The following is a 12,950-nucleotide window of genomic DNA, read 5'->3' on the forward strand; positions in this document are numbered from 1 at the left end:
CAGAAATATTGCACCCCATTCTGATCACAAGTCAAGGACTCCCTGTGATTTATAAATTTGGGGAGGGCCAGTTTGGCAAGTGGTGCTAAGTCGTACCTTCTCCTCCCCCCCACACAGGTGCTTGGCCAGCCCCCGATGCCTGCTTCCAGGATGTCAACAGAGCCGGCGACATGTACGGCAACTGTGGGAAGGATTCACACGGCAAATATGTGAAGTGTGCAAAGAGGTGAGCGCCCAGTTGATGAGGGAGCCAGATGTTGCCTTCCCTCCCTACCTCCCTTCCTTCTTTCCTTCCTTCCGTCCTCTCTCTTTTTCTCTTTTCGTTCTCTGTCTTACTCCCTTTTCCTTCCTTCCTTCCTTCTTTCTTTCCTTCCTTCCTTCCTTCTTTCCTTCCTTCCTCTCTCTTTTTCTCTTTTCTTTGTCTTTCTCCCTTTTCCTTCCTTCCTTCTTTCCTTCCTTCCTTCCTTCCTTCCTTCTTTCCTTCCTTCTTTCCTTCCTTCCTTCTTTCCTTCCTTCCTTCCTTCCTTCTTTCCTTCCTTCTTTCCTTCCTTCCTCTCTCTTTTTCTCTTTTCTTTGTCTTTCTCCCTTTTCCTTCCTTCCTTCTTTCTTTCCTTCCTTCCTTCTTTCCTTCCTTCCTCTCTCTTTTTCTCTTTTATTTCTCTGTCTTTCTCCCTTTGCCTTCCTTCCTTCTTTCCTTCCTTCTTTCCTTCCTTCTTTCTTTCCTTCCTTCCTTCTTTCCTTCCTTCCTCTCTCTTTTTCTCTTTTCTTTCTCTGTCTTTCTTCCTTTGCCTTCCTTCTTTCTTTCCTTCCTTCCTTCCTTCCTCTCTCTTTTTCTCTTTTCTTTCTCTGTCTCTCTCCCTTTGCCTTCCTTCCTTCTTTCCTTCCTTCCTTCCTTCCTTCCTCTCTCTTTTTCTCTGTTCTTTCTCTCTCTCTCTCCCTTTGACTTCCATCCTTCCTTCCTTCCTTCCTTTCTCTTTTTCTCTTTTCCTTCTCTGTCTTTCTCCCTTTGCCTTCCTTCCTTCCTGGCCTGAGTTTCTGCTCTTTGTGTCTTGAAGGCTGGCTTTGCGAAGACTTCTGGGCGAGGTCCAGATCAGCCAGGAATCCCGTCTCCTGGGCTCTTCTGCCTCTCCTCCTGATCAAGGGGTTTCCTTCTTTTCCCTCCCAGAGACGCCAAGTGTGGGAAGATCCAGTGCCAGAGCCCAGCCGCCAAGCCCAAAGGGACCAACACCATCTCCATGGACACCACCATTCGGTTCAATGGGCAGGAGATCAAATGCCGAGGGACTTTGGTCTACGCCACCAAGGATGACGAGGGAGACCTCTCAGATCCGGGCCTTGTGATGATGGGGACCAAGTGCGGAGATGGGCTGGTGAGTCCTCAAGAGAAGGCGAAGAAGAGCCACCTTCTGTGGTTCAGGATGCAGTAGGTCCCGTCTCCGAGGCACGTTTCACATAGCAGCCCCATCAGTTCTAGGTAGAGGAGGACATTTCCCTTTCTGGGCACAAGGAGAATCTGTATCTGCCGAACAAAACTCCATATTGGCAACAGGGAGGGCATCGGGCCATTAAAATCCTCTGTGGGCTCCATTCAGTTGCCCAGTTTCCACCCCGAAAGGGGTGATGGGAATATGAAAAGGAGATGATAGATCAATAGATCAATAGTTTGACTGATAGATAGATCGATAGATAGATGATAGATAGATAGATAGATAGATAGATAGATAGATAGATAGATAGATAGATAGATAATGGATGAATAAAGAGATATAAATAGATAGATGATAGATAGATAGATAGATAGATAGATAGATAGATAGATAGATAGATAGATAGATAGATAATGGATAGATAGATAATGGATAGATAGATAATGGATGAATAAAGAGATATAAATAGATAGATGATAGATAGATAGATAAATAGTTTGATCGATAGATCGATCGATAGATGATAGATAGATAGATAGATAGATAGATAATGGATAGATAGATAGATAATGGATGAATAAAGAGATATAAATAGATAGATGATAGATGGATGGATGGATAGATGGATGGGTAGATATTTATTAATTTGACTTCTATGCTGCCCAATCCCAAAGGACTCAGCTTGTCTTACAATAATAATATAAATACAAATAAATAGAGATACAGTAAAAGAGAAGTTGAATATAGTATCTAAAACTGAAAAACCCACAATAAAAAGAACCCATTCACGGTCCTTATCTGGCTTGGAGAGCTGCCACCCGCTATCTTCAAAACGTGGCAAGGAGTTGACTCTGAGAGTCATGAACCAATTAAGTGCTCTAATTGTCTCCTGCAAACTCCCCTCCCCAGTAGCTCCTCTTTTATTCCCTATGGGAGGGGCTGTTGGCCTTACTCCCAAGTCAACCCTGGTTCTTTAGTTGTTCCCTTCTTTGGCAGCTCTGTACACACATGCACTGGGAACAGGCTCCACCCGTTTGTCTGCTTCACTGATGTCTGACTCCAAAGGCAGCTGATAACTGTCAGACAGCCCTGGCCTGGTTTCTGCCTCGGACATAGAGCCTTCCTCAGTCTCCAGGATTGGCCCATGTTCCTCCCTAACCTCCTCACTGTCCGAGTATATTTGCAACTCTGAAAATGGGCACACCAGGAACAGGCTCCAGCCGTTCGTCTACTTCACTGATGTCTGACTCCAAAGGCAGCTGATAACTGTAAGACAGCCCTGGCCCTGTCTCTGCCTCGGATGTAGAGTCTTCCTCAGATTCCAGGATTGGCCCATGTTCCTCCCTAACCTCCTCACTGTCCGAGTATATTTGCAAATCTGCAAATGCGCACACCGGGAACAGGCTCCAGCCGTTCGTCTACTTCACTGATGTCTGACTCCAAAGGCAGCTGATAACTGTCAGACAGCCCTGGCCCTGTCTCTGCCTCGGACGTAGAGTCTTCCGCAGATTCCAGGATTGGCCCATATTGCTCTCCAACCTCCTCACTGTCTAAGTCTGTTGCCAGCTCCACTGGCGGGCCACAACAGGTTGGTCATCTATAATCCTCAAATAGACGTGTCTCCAGTGGGGGTGGAATATTTGGAGATCTGAACGACCAAGTTTAGAGACAGGTTGTCGGGAGAAAAATCTATTTACGTGGCTGCCAGCTGTCGCTTTTGCTCACGACTTAGTGTCGCTTAATCCATCACTCTGTTTCGTTTTAATCCGAATTGGCTCTAAAATCGATGCTAATTTGTTAATGTGACTTTTTTGGGGGGCATTTTCCTCGCAGGTGTGCAAAGACCAGCGGTGTCAAAACGCTTCCTTTTTCGAACTGGACAAATGCATCTCCAAATGCCACGGCCACGGGGGTGAGTCATTGGCGAAAGCCTTCGGTTTATTTCTGAAGTTCGATGCCGACCTCCGTTGAGGGATGTGTAGTGTTTGGGGTGGTGGTGGAAATGAGATGCGCGGAAGCAAAAAAAAAATCACCGAAATAACTCTCATGCGCGCATCCCCTTCCCTCAACGACTGAGTGTCCGGCCCCGTTTGTGGGTTGTAAGTCGAGGATCAACTTTTTTTCTTTATGACGTCTGCACCTGTTGTAAAAAAATAAATAAAAAGGGAAAAAAGCCAATGAGCTTTGCTGGTTCGTGTGGAGGGATGGGAAGGATTAAGGGAGATATTCTACACCGGGTGGGACCAGGGGTGTCTGGAGCTTTCACGCTTGGACCTGGAGTCCCAGAAATAAGCTTGGGGGGGGGGGGGGGGGTCACACCACACCTGCTGTGATTGTCTTAGGTGTGCAACAGCAACCAGAACTGTCACTGTGATGCCGGCTGGGCGCCTCCGTTCTGCGAGAAGCCGGGGCTGGGAGGCAGCGTGGATAGTGGTCCTGTCCAGCAAGACCGTGAGTGGCCTTCCTCCTCCTCCTCCTCCTCCTCCTTCTCTTTCTTCTCCTTCTCCTCCTCCTTCTCTTTCTTCTCCTCCTCCTCCTTTTTCTTCTTCTTCTCCTCCTCCTCTTTCTCCTCCTCCTCCTCCATCTCTTTCTCCTCCTCCTCCTCTTTCTTCTTCTTCTCCTCCTCCTCATCCTCCTCCATCTTTTCCTTCCCTTTCTCAGCCTTCATTTTCTTTTTTCCCGTCTACGGCATCTCTCCTTCCCTTTCTCTTTGTCGTTGTTGTCGTCGTCCTCCTCATCACCTGCCTCCTCTTCTTCCTCCCTCTCCTCCCTCTGTTCCTTCTCTTCCTCAATGGATAGAAAGATGGATGGGTGAATGGATATATGGAAGAATTGATGGGTGGATGAATGGATGGATGGATAGATAGGATAGATGGATGTAAGGGATAGATGGATGGAAATGATGGAAGGATAGATGGAAGGATGAAAGGAAGGAAGAAATAAGGATGGAAATGATGACAGAAGGATGGAAATGATGGATGGAAGGATGGATGGATGGATGGAAGGAAGGAAGGATGTAAAGCATGGATGGATGAATGGAAATAAAGATGGATGGATGAGTAGATGAATAAATGGATGGATGGAAATGACGAATGGATGGGTGGATGGATGGAAGCCTGCATTGAGACCGTCTCCTCCTCACAGATTATGAAGCCATCACGATCGCTTTGCTGGTGATCTTCCTGCTGGTCATTCCCTTGCTGCTCCTGGGGCTCTACAGCTGCTACAGACGGGAGAGTTCCCCCCTCCACAAGTGGGCCCAGGGCTTCAGGCTGCGACACAAGGTCTGGAGGTGGGCAGACTTCCGTCCCTAACACTGCGCGACCTCTGTCCCTCAATCCCCTCGGCTCCTAATACCCGGCCCCGAATTCCCTATTTCTCCTTCTCACCGTTAGTGGCGGGGCATCGCATGGGTAATTCTCACACCCGGCTCTTTTGAATGGAAAGCCCGCCCCCAATTCAAATTTAATTTAATTTAGTTTAGTTTAGTTTAGTTTAGTTTAGTTTAGTTTAGTTTAGTTTAGTTTAGTTTAATTTAATTTAATTTAATTTAATTTAATTTAATTTAATGATTTGATTTGATTTAATTTAATTTAATTTAATTTAATTTAATTTAATTTAATTTAATTTAATTTAATTTAATTCATAAGCTGTCCAACTCCTTCCAGAATTAGCTCTGCAGGTGGGGGAACATGGCTATAGCTCGGCAATGCCGACCCTACGGCACGCATGCCACAACTGGCATGCGTAGTCATATCAGTGTACATGTGAGGTCATCAGCTGATTTTCGGGCCTACTGGGCGTCGGGAAACAGCCTGTTTTCAGCCTCAGTAGAGGGTGGGGAAGGCCTGTTTTTCTGGCTCTCCTCAAGCTTCAGAGCTTTCTAGGAGACTGGGGAGGGCGAAAACGGCCTTCCCTTGTGCCCCCAGGGGTCCTCCATAGGTCTGAAACATTCCATTTGCCGATTTCTGGTGGGACTGGTAGTCCTGGGTTTTTTTAATCTCCTCAGGCTTCGGAGCCTTTCTAGGAACCTGGGGAGGGTGAAAATGGCTTTCTCCTCTCCTCCCAGAGATCCTCCGGAGGCCCAAAATGTTCCATTTGCTGACTTCCAGTTGGACTGGAACTACTTTTGTTTTTTAAATCTCTCCAGGCTTCAGAGCATTTCTAAGAGCTTGGGGAGGATGAAATCAGCCTTCTCCACCCCCCAGAGGTCCTCTTGAGTCCAGAAACGGCCCATTTGGAAGTTGGCAAACAGGCCATTTTCTGCCTCCAGAGGGCCTCGCTGTTTTTGCCCTCTCCAGGCTCCAAGAAAGGCTCTGAAGCCTGGAGAGAGCAAAAAACAGGTGTGTTGGGAACATGTGTGTGTATTGTTAAGGAGTGTGCAGAATGACCCTTGAGTTATCAAGGACCTGCACAGAGGAAAAACATGGGGTTCCAGCAGACATCCATAGATCTGTCATACAAGACAGATACATGAAAGTTCAATTAGTGTTTACTTTTAAAAATAGCACCGTCAAGTTAAAACAGTCCAGTCACACACATTCAAATCAGTCAATATATCTCAATACAACAATAATATTACCAACCTGTCTTTGTCTTATATGTCAGACATACATTACAGCTTGCAAAATACATCAAAACTAACACAGAGTTTACTACACCAGTCACAGTGAATCAGCAGAAAGAACAGAGAGAGCAGAGGGATAGAATCATGTTTTCTGGCTCCCTCTGCTGGCAATTTGCAGCACTACCTCTTAAAGCTATAATACTTCAATACAAACAAACATTCATTGTTAGCTTGTAAACCCAACTGTTTTATACACAGTGCTAATGTGTGTGTGTGTGTTCATGCATGGGGGCCACATAAAATTATGGGTGTGAACACATGCATGCAAAACTGCCCCCCCCCCCCGCGCTTCCCTTTTTTTTGGCACACGAACCAAAAAACTTTCGCCATCATTGCTATACCCCATCAGAATGACAGCAGGACTCTGGAGACGACACTATCCATTCAAGGCAGCAAACCTAATTATGTACAACATCACCGCGAGAATTATTTCGCCATTTGGCTGTCATCGTCGCCCTCATTGTCAAATGAAAAAATAATTAATCCCGGGGGAGAAGAGACGGGGAGGAATCAATTAAATGGATGGCAGTTTTAGCGGCGTGGGGTGGGGGTGGTTTGTAAACAAAAGGAAGGGACCAAGCTTTGCGGAGGTAGTGCTCGACTTATAACTGTCATTGATCCCACAGTTACGGCCATGAATCATCTAGAGCAGTGATGGTGAACCTTTTTCCCCCTCGGGTACCGAAAGAGCATGCTTGCTCACACCCATAATTCAATGCCTGGGTAGGACAAAAACAGCTTCCCCCATCCCCGGAGGTGCTCTGGAGGCCGGAAATGGCCTGTTTCCCCATTCTGGTGGGCCCACTAGGCTCGTGTTTCGCTCTCCCCAGGCTCCAAATCTGCGAGGGATCTTTGCTTTTTTTCCTAATGTTTAAAGGGTGTTGTTTTTGTTTTCTGTTGTTTGCGACAGGAACCGAATCGTTCATCAGAAAACAACTGGAGGCCATTCAAATTCTGCCTTTATTCTGCAGGATATTTCCTCCGCTAACAAAGAGAAGTCCAGCTTCACCAACCAGGTAATCCAACTCAATCCCACTCAACGCCGACACCGTTGCGGTCATTTGAATGCTTAATCAAACAGATAGTCCTCCCCCCCTGCCCCAAAATTTCCGTTGCTAATCCAGACAGCGGTTTCACCATAACTTTTATTTCTTACTTCTTTTACGTTTTACAACAGCCTTTCTCGCCGCTGTTGTTAAGCGAATCACTGCGGTTGATAAATTAGGCCCTCGATTGTTCTATATTGCGCAGTCTTCAGTGGACATTTGAAAACCATCAGAATTGACACAATCTCCACCTGTCAATTGCAAAAGGCCGCTTTACTGGGATCGGCAAACATAATTCGCCGCTACATCACGCAGTCCTAGATGCTTGGGAAGTGCCCGACTGGGGATGAAATACGAAATCCAGCATAGTGATCTCGTTTGCTGTTGTATTGATAATAATAATAATAATAATAATAATAATAATAATAATAATAATAATAATAATAGTAATCTATATCACACAGTCCTAGGTGCTTGGGAAGCGCCCGACTGATGATGAAATACGAAATCCAGCATAGTGGTCTCGTTTGCTGTGTTGTATTGTTGATAATAATAATAATAATAATAATAATAATAATAATAATAATAATAATAATAATAATAACGATGGTAATAATAATAATAATAATAATAATAATAATAATAATAATAATAATACACTGTCTTATTTTTGGAGAAACAGGGTACAAGGTCCCTTCCAAGTCTGTTAATCTGTTAAAAATTCTGTGCACAAAACCCCACAACTTTTAAGTCATTACTGCCACGTCTTGAAATAATGAAGCAGTTGATAATCGTTTCAGCAGATCCACGATTTAACCACTTACAGCAGGGCAGAGCATCAGTTCTCTGGCTGCGTTTGGGCCAAATTGGCTTAATTCAGATTTATCACGGCTGATTGGAGAGTGTTTGTCCATTCGGTCCGACCCTTTGAACTAAATCATCCATTTTGGGTTAAATTGTTGTGCGACATTTTCCTTAAGATGGCAAATGCGTGTGGGGGGTTTTGGGGGGTGGTGGTGGAGTGAAAATACGGGTAATGAATAAAGTTGGCTTGAAATGGAGGAGTTCCACGCCTGCTTTGATTCAAATTATTGATTCCGTTCAGAGAAAGGACTCCGTTCTGAAAAATGCACTCGGGGAAGAGATGCGCAGTTCTGGAGCTCCACACCAAAGGTGGTCCCTGACTTATGTCCATTTGTTTAACGACAGGCCAATGTTAACAATTGGCACTGAAGATGATGGACGCTGGTGACCAAAAGGCTTTGAACAACAAACATTGAAATTCAGGAAACTATTTCTATAAAATAGAAAGATCAGAGGAAAAGACAGGGGAGGAACAAAACAATAGAGTAGAGTAGAGTAGAATAGAATAGAATAGAATAGAATAGAAAATATGGAATAGAATAGAATTCTTTTATTGGCCAAGTGTGATCGGACACACAAGGAATTTGTCTTTGGTGCAGATGCTCTCAGTGTACATAAAAGAAAAAGAGACATTTGTCATGTGGTACAACACTTAATGATTGTCATAGGGGTCAAATAAGCAATGAGGAAACAATCAATATGAATAAAAATCTTAAGGAGACAAGCAACAAGTTACAGTCCTAAGTGGGAGGAAATGGGTGATGGCAATGATGGGAAAAAACTAGTAGAAATAGAAGCGCAGACTTAGTAAATAGTTTGACAGTGTTGAGGGAATTATTTGTTTAGCAGAGTGATGGCGTTTGGGAAAAAACTGTCCTTGTGTCTAGTTGTTTTCGTGTGCGGTGCTCTGTAGCGACGTTTGGAGGGTAGGAGTTGAAACAGTTTGTGTCCAGGATGCGAGGGGTCAGTCAATATTTTCACCGCCCTCTTTTTGACTCGTGCAGTCTACAGGTCCTCAATGGAAGGCAGGTTGGCAGCCGAGTCTACGGAGAGGGGCGGCATACAAATCTAATAAATAAATAAATTGTTTTTTATGCTCACGGTCTCCTGGTGATTGGCCCAAAATCACCCAGCCGTCTTTCCTTCCTAAAGTGGGACTAGAACTCACGCTCTCCTGGTTTCTAGCCTTCATCCACTAAACCCAACGGTCAAATTTCCAGCTGGGAACCTCATAATCCCCTCTCTTTTTCTCTCTCCCTCTCTCTCTCTCTCCAGGTGGCCAGAGGTATTTCCTCCTTGAAACCCAACCCTCCCCAAAGGGACCCCCACCCCGTCAACGTGGTACGACCCTTACGGCTCGGCTGCGGCCCCTCAACCCCCCTCCAGAGAGACCTCAAACCTTCCAGGCCCCCACCACCACCGTGCCACGGATCGCCCGCCACGCCCCTGAAAGGCGGATTCGGGGGTCCCACCAAACTGCCCCCACCAAAGAAGCCCCTTCCGAGCACCCCTGTCCGACCCCCTTCGGTGAGTTGCCCCCTTAGCTTGGGCTGTGTGTATGTCTCAGTTCAGGAAGAACCTATAATTTGCTACTGGAAAGTTATAGGCCGATAGAATTTATAGCCTTTAGACTTATAGACCGCTTCACAGTGCTTTTACAGCCCTCTCTAAGTGGTTTACAGAGTCAACATGTTGCTCCCAATAATCTGGGTCCTTATTTGACCCACCATGGAAGGATGTAAGGCTGAGTCAACCTTTAGGAATAAATGAAGGAAGGAAGGAAGGAAGGAAGAAAGGAAAAAAAGGGGAGGGAGGGAGGAAGCAAAGAATAGCAATAGCATTTAGATTTATAGACTGCTTCACAGTCCTTTTACAGCCCGTTCTAAGCGGTTTACAGAATCAGCCTCTTGGCCCCAACAATCTGGGTCACCATTTGACCCACCTCGGAAGGATGGAAGGCTGAGTCAACCTTTAAGAAGGTGGATGGAAGGAAGGAAGAGAGGAGATAGATGAGCAGAATGGAGGGTAGGAGAAAAAGAAAGGGAAGGAAGGAAGGAAGGAAGGAAAGAGACATGGAGGGAGGAAAAAGGAAAGAAAGAGACGGAGTGGAAGGAAAGAAGGAAGGAAGGAAGGAAAGAAAAGAGGGAGGGAGGGAGGAAGGAAGGAAAGAAAAGAGGGAGGGAAGGGAGGGAGGAAGGAAGGAAAGAGACATGGAGGGAGGGAGGAAAAAAGGAAAGAAAGATTCGGGGCAGAAGGAAAGAAGGAAGGAAGGAAGGAAAGAAAAGAGGGAGGGAGGGAGGGAGGAAGGAAGGAAGGAAGGAAAGAGACATGGAGGGAGGGAGGAAAAAAGGAAAGAAAGATTCGGGGCAGAAGGAAGGAAGGAAGGAAAGAAAAGAGGGAGGGAGGAAGGAAGGAAGGAAGGAAGGAAAGAGACATAGAGGGAGGGAGGAAAAAAGGAAAGAAAGATTCGGGGCAGAAGGAAAGAAGGAAGGAAGGAAGGAAGGAAAGAAAAGAGGGATGGAGGAAGGAAGGAAGGAAGGAAGGAAAGAGACATGGAGGGAGGGAGGAAAAAAGGAAAGAAAGATTCGGGGCAGAAGGAAAGAAGGAAGGAAGGAAGGAAAGAAAAGAGGGAGGGAGGGAGGAAGGAAGGAAGGAAGGAAGGAAGGAAGGAAAGAGACATGGAGGGAGGGAGGAAAAAAGGAAAGAGATGGGGCGGAAGGAAAGAAGGAAGGAAGGAAAGAAAAGGGGAGGGAGGAAGGAGGGAAGGAAGGAAAAAATAGCAATAGCCCTCAGACTTATATATCATTTCACAGTCGTTTTCCAGCCCTCTCTAAGCGGTTTACAGAGTCAGCCTCTTGCCTCCAACAGTCTGGGTCCCCATTTGACCCACTTCAGAAGGATCTCCAAGGTCCCTTCTAACTCTGTATTTCTGTGAAGAAGGACTTAGGGTGGGTGGCACAATAGCAGTATTACCGTATTCGAGGGGCTGCCACAAAAGGGGTGTGTTTAATTCTAACTCTGATTTTAATTCGTATTCTAATTTGGATTCTAATTCGGATTTTAATGCTGATCCCGATTGTGCCATTGTTGTGTGCTGTTTTCCTCCCCTGGCAGCTCCACCCGCAGCCCCGGCCAGCTTACAAGCCCTCCCCAAGAAGACTCTTTTGGCGAAAGACGTGGCTTCCGTAACGAGTCCAGCCTTGCTGGTTATGATCCCTCCGACCAACTCCAAGCCAGCGGGGACCCGGGCCTTGAAACCCTCTCTCCAAACCTCTCAAGTAAGTTGGCTTCCCGAGACATCGCCTTCAGGAACGGACCTGACATTCCGAGACCCGGGGCAAAAATCCTGCCAATTTACCCTCTGACCGCCGTCGAACTTTATCCATCCTTGGTCTTCCTCGCATTCCCCTCCACATAATGATTGCAACCGAAACTAAGCCCGTTAGGGCCGTAAGACGTAACGGTCGTGAAATATTGTTCGGTGAATTGCTGCGGTTGTTGATTTTAAGAACGTGGCCCGTCAGCGAATACGGTTTCTCTCCTTCCCCCTTGACTTCGCTTGTTGGAAGGTCGCGACATGGTATCGCATGACACCTCCCCGCCCTCCAGAACAGTGCGACCATCTTAATTATGTCGCCAAGTGGATTTTACTCACCCGATGATAGGGAGGCTGCAGTGGTCTTTTCAGTGTGAGAACGTCAAATAGGTCCCAGTTTTTAGAGCTGTTGTAACTTGGAGCGGTCGCTAAGTGAGTTGACCTAAGCAAAGACTCTCTGTAGGAGAGATCCGGAAAAGGTGAGAACGTTGGAAAACTTTTGAGCCAGGAACATGGCTCAAACAATTGTGTTTATCTAAGCTTACTAACACACTTTCCCCCTCTCTTCCTGTGTTTCAGGCCGGCCGCACCTCAAAGGTAGGTTTGATGCAGCCCCTGGGACTCCCCTGGGGAGACCCCGCTTCCTCCCCACCTCTGTTTACCTATGCCTTAAGCAGAACTACAACTCGCGCTTTCCTGGGGATTTGCCTAAAGTCACCTAGCTGGCGTTCGTACCTTAGGCACAACTATAACTCCCTATCTCCTGGTGATTGGCCCAAAGTCACCCAACTGGTTTTTGTGCCTAAGGCAGGACTAGAACTCACACTCATAAGAACCTAAGAAGAGCCCTGCTGAATCAGGCCAAAGCCCATCGAATCCAGCATTCTGTGTTCCACCAATTGTCCATGGGGGTCTTGAGCAGAAAGAGAAGGCAAGACCTCCCTTTCCCTTGACCCCCAACAAATGGGACCCAAGGGAACCCTGCCTTCCTCAACCAACATAGAGGTGGCACCTGGACATCCGTTTCAATAACCACTGATACACTTGGCATCATGAATCTGTCTAATCCTGCCACTCCCTAGTTTCTTACCATGTTAAACCCCTGGACCAAATCTGGATCCTTTGGTTGCCCACCGTGGTTACTATTTTTAAATTTTTTTTCTGCTGGTTCCTCTGAAGAACGTCTCACTTTCTTTTTCGCCTTTCTCCTTTCTTTAGACCACTCCCGGGCCTCAAAATCCATCCTGCTTCCTACGCCTTCAAGAAGTGACAAGTCATCCTTGGAGCGACGTCGCCTTTCTCATTTGCACTACTGTGGTTCCAACGCAGGGATATTTGTTACGAGAGATATTTTTGGGTGGGTGGGGGTGGGTTTGGAAAATGGAAATGGTTCCACCCAAATAATAATAATGAGAAATGGGGAGGAGAGCTATGGTCACCAAAACCTTTTGCGGGGCTGTCGAGAATAGGTTGAACCTTAGGATGCGTGGCTTCAAGTGATTTCCCAGAAGCTCCGAGAATGTGAAGATAGCATGACCTACCTCCTAATTTTGCACAACTTCTTCAGATGTTCTCTCCTGGACCGCTTAGTTCCAGTTGGGTGGACCTGGTATTAAGTTGGTGTCATGGATTTAAAGGTGGACGCCCCCAGTTTTCCAGACGTGTGATGG

At 46.3% G+C, this 12,950-nt stretch overlaps 2 protein-coding genes across 2 annotated transcripts in view; one reads left to right on the top strand and one right to left on the bottom strand.

The window, feature by feature from the left end:
- Positions 1 to 12,944, top strand: part of ADAM33 (ADAM metallopeptidase domain 33) — a 63,777-nt gene extending 50,833 nt beyond the window's left edge. Inside the window, 12 exon segments of the mRNA XM_070756836.1 lie at positions 118 to 226; positions 1,166 to 1,370; positions 3,261 to 3,337; positions 3,769 to 3,878; positions 4,572 to 4,719; positions 6,965 to 7,070; positions 9,240 to 9,491; positions 11,079 to 11,114; positions 11,117 to 11,218; positions 11,220 to 11,242; positions 11,860 to 11,877; positions 12,499 to 12,944. Coding sequence (XP_070612937.1) covers positions 118 to 226; positions 1,166 to 1,370; positions 3,261 to 3,337; positions 3,769 to 3,878; positions 4,572 to 4,719; positions 6,965 to 7,070; positions 9,240 to 9,491; positions 11,079 to 11,114; positions 11,117 to 11,218; positions 11,220 to 11,242; positions 11,860 to 11,877; positions 12,499 to 12,550 — 1,238 coding nt within the window. The 3' untranslated portion in view covers positions 12,551 to 12,944.
- Positions 1 to 12,950, bottom strand: part of PCED1A (PC-esterase domain containing 1A) — a 405,386-nt gene that overhangs the window by 381,961 nt on the left and 10,475 nt on the right. The window lies entirely within an intron of this gene.

This window comes from Erythrolamprus reginae, chromosome 7 (assembly GCF_031021105.1).
Source record: "Erythrolamprus reginae isolate rEryReg1 chromosome 7, rEryReg1.hap1, whole genome shotgun sequence".
Classification (NCBI taxonomy): Eukaryota; Metazoa; Chordata; class Lepidosauria; order Squamata; family Dipsadidae; genus Erythrolamprus; species Erythrolamprus reginae.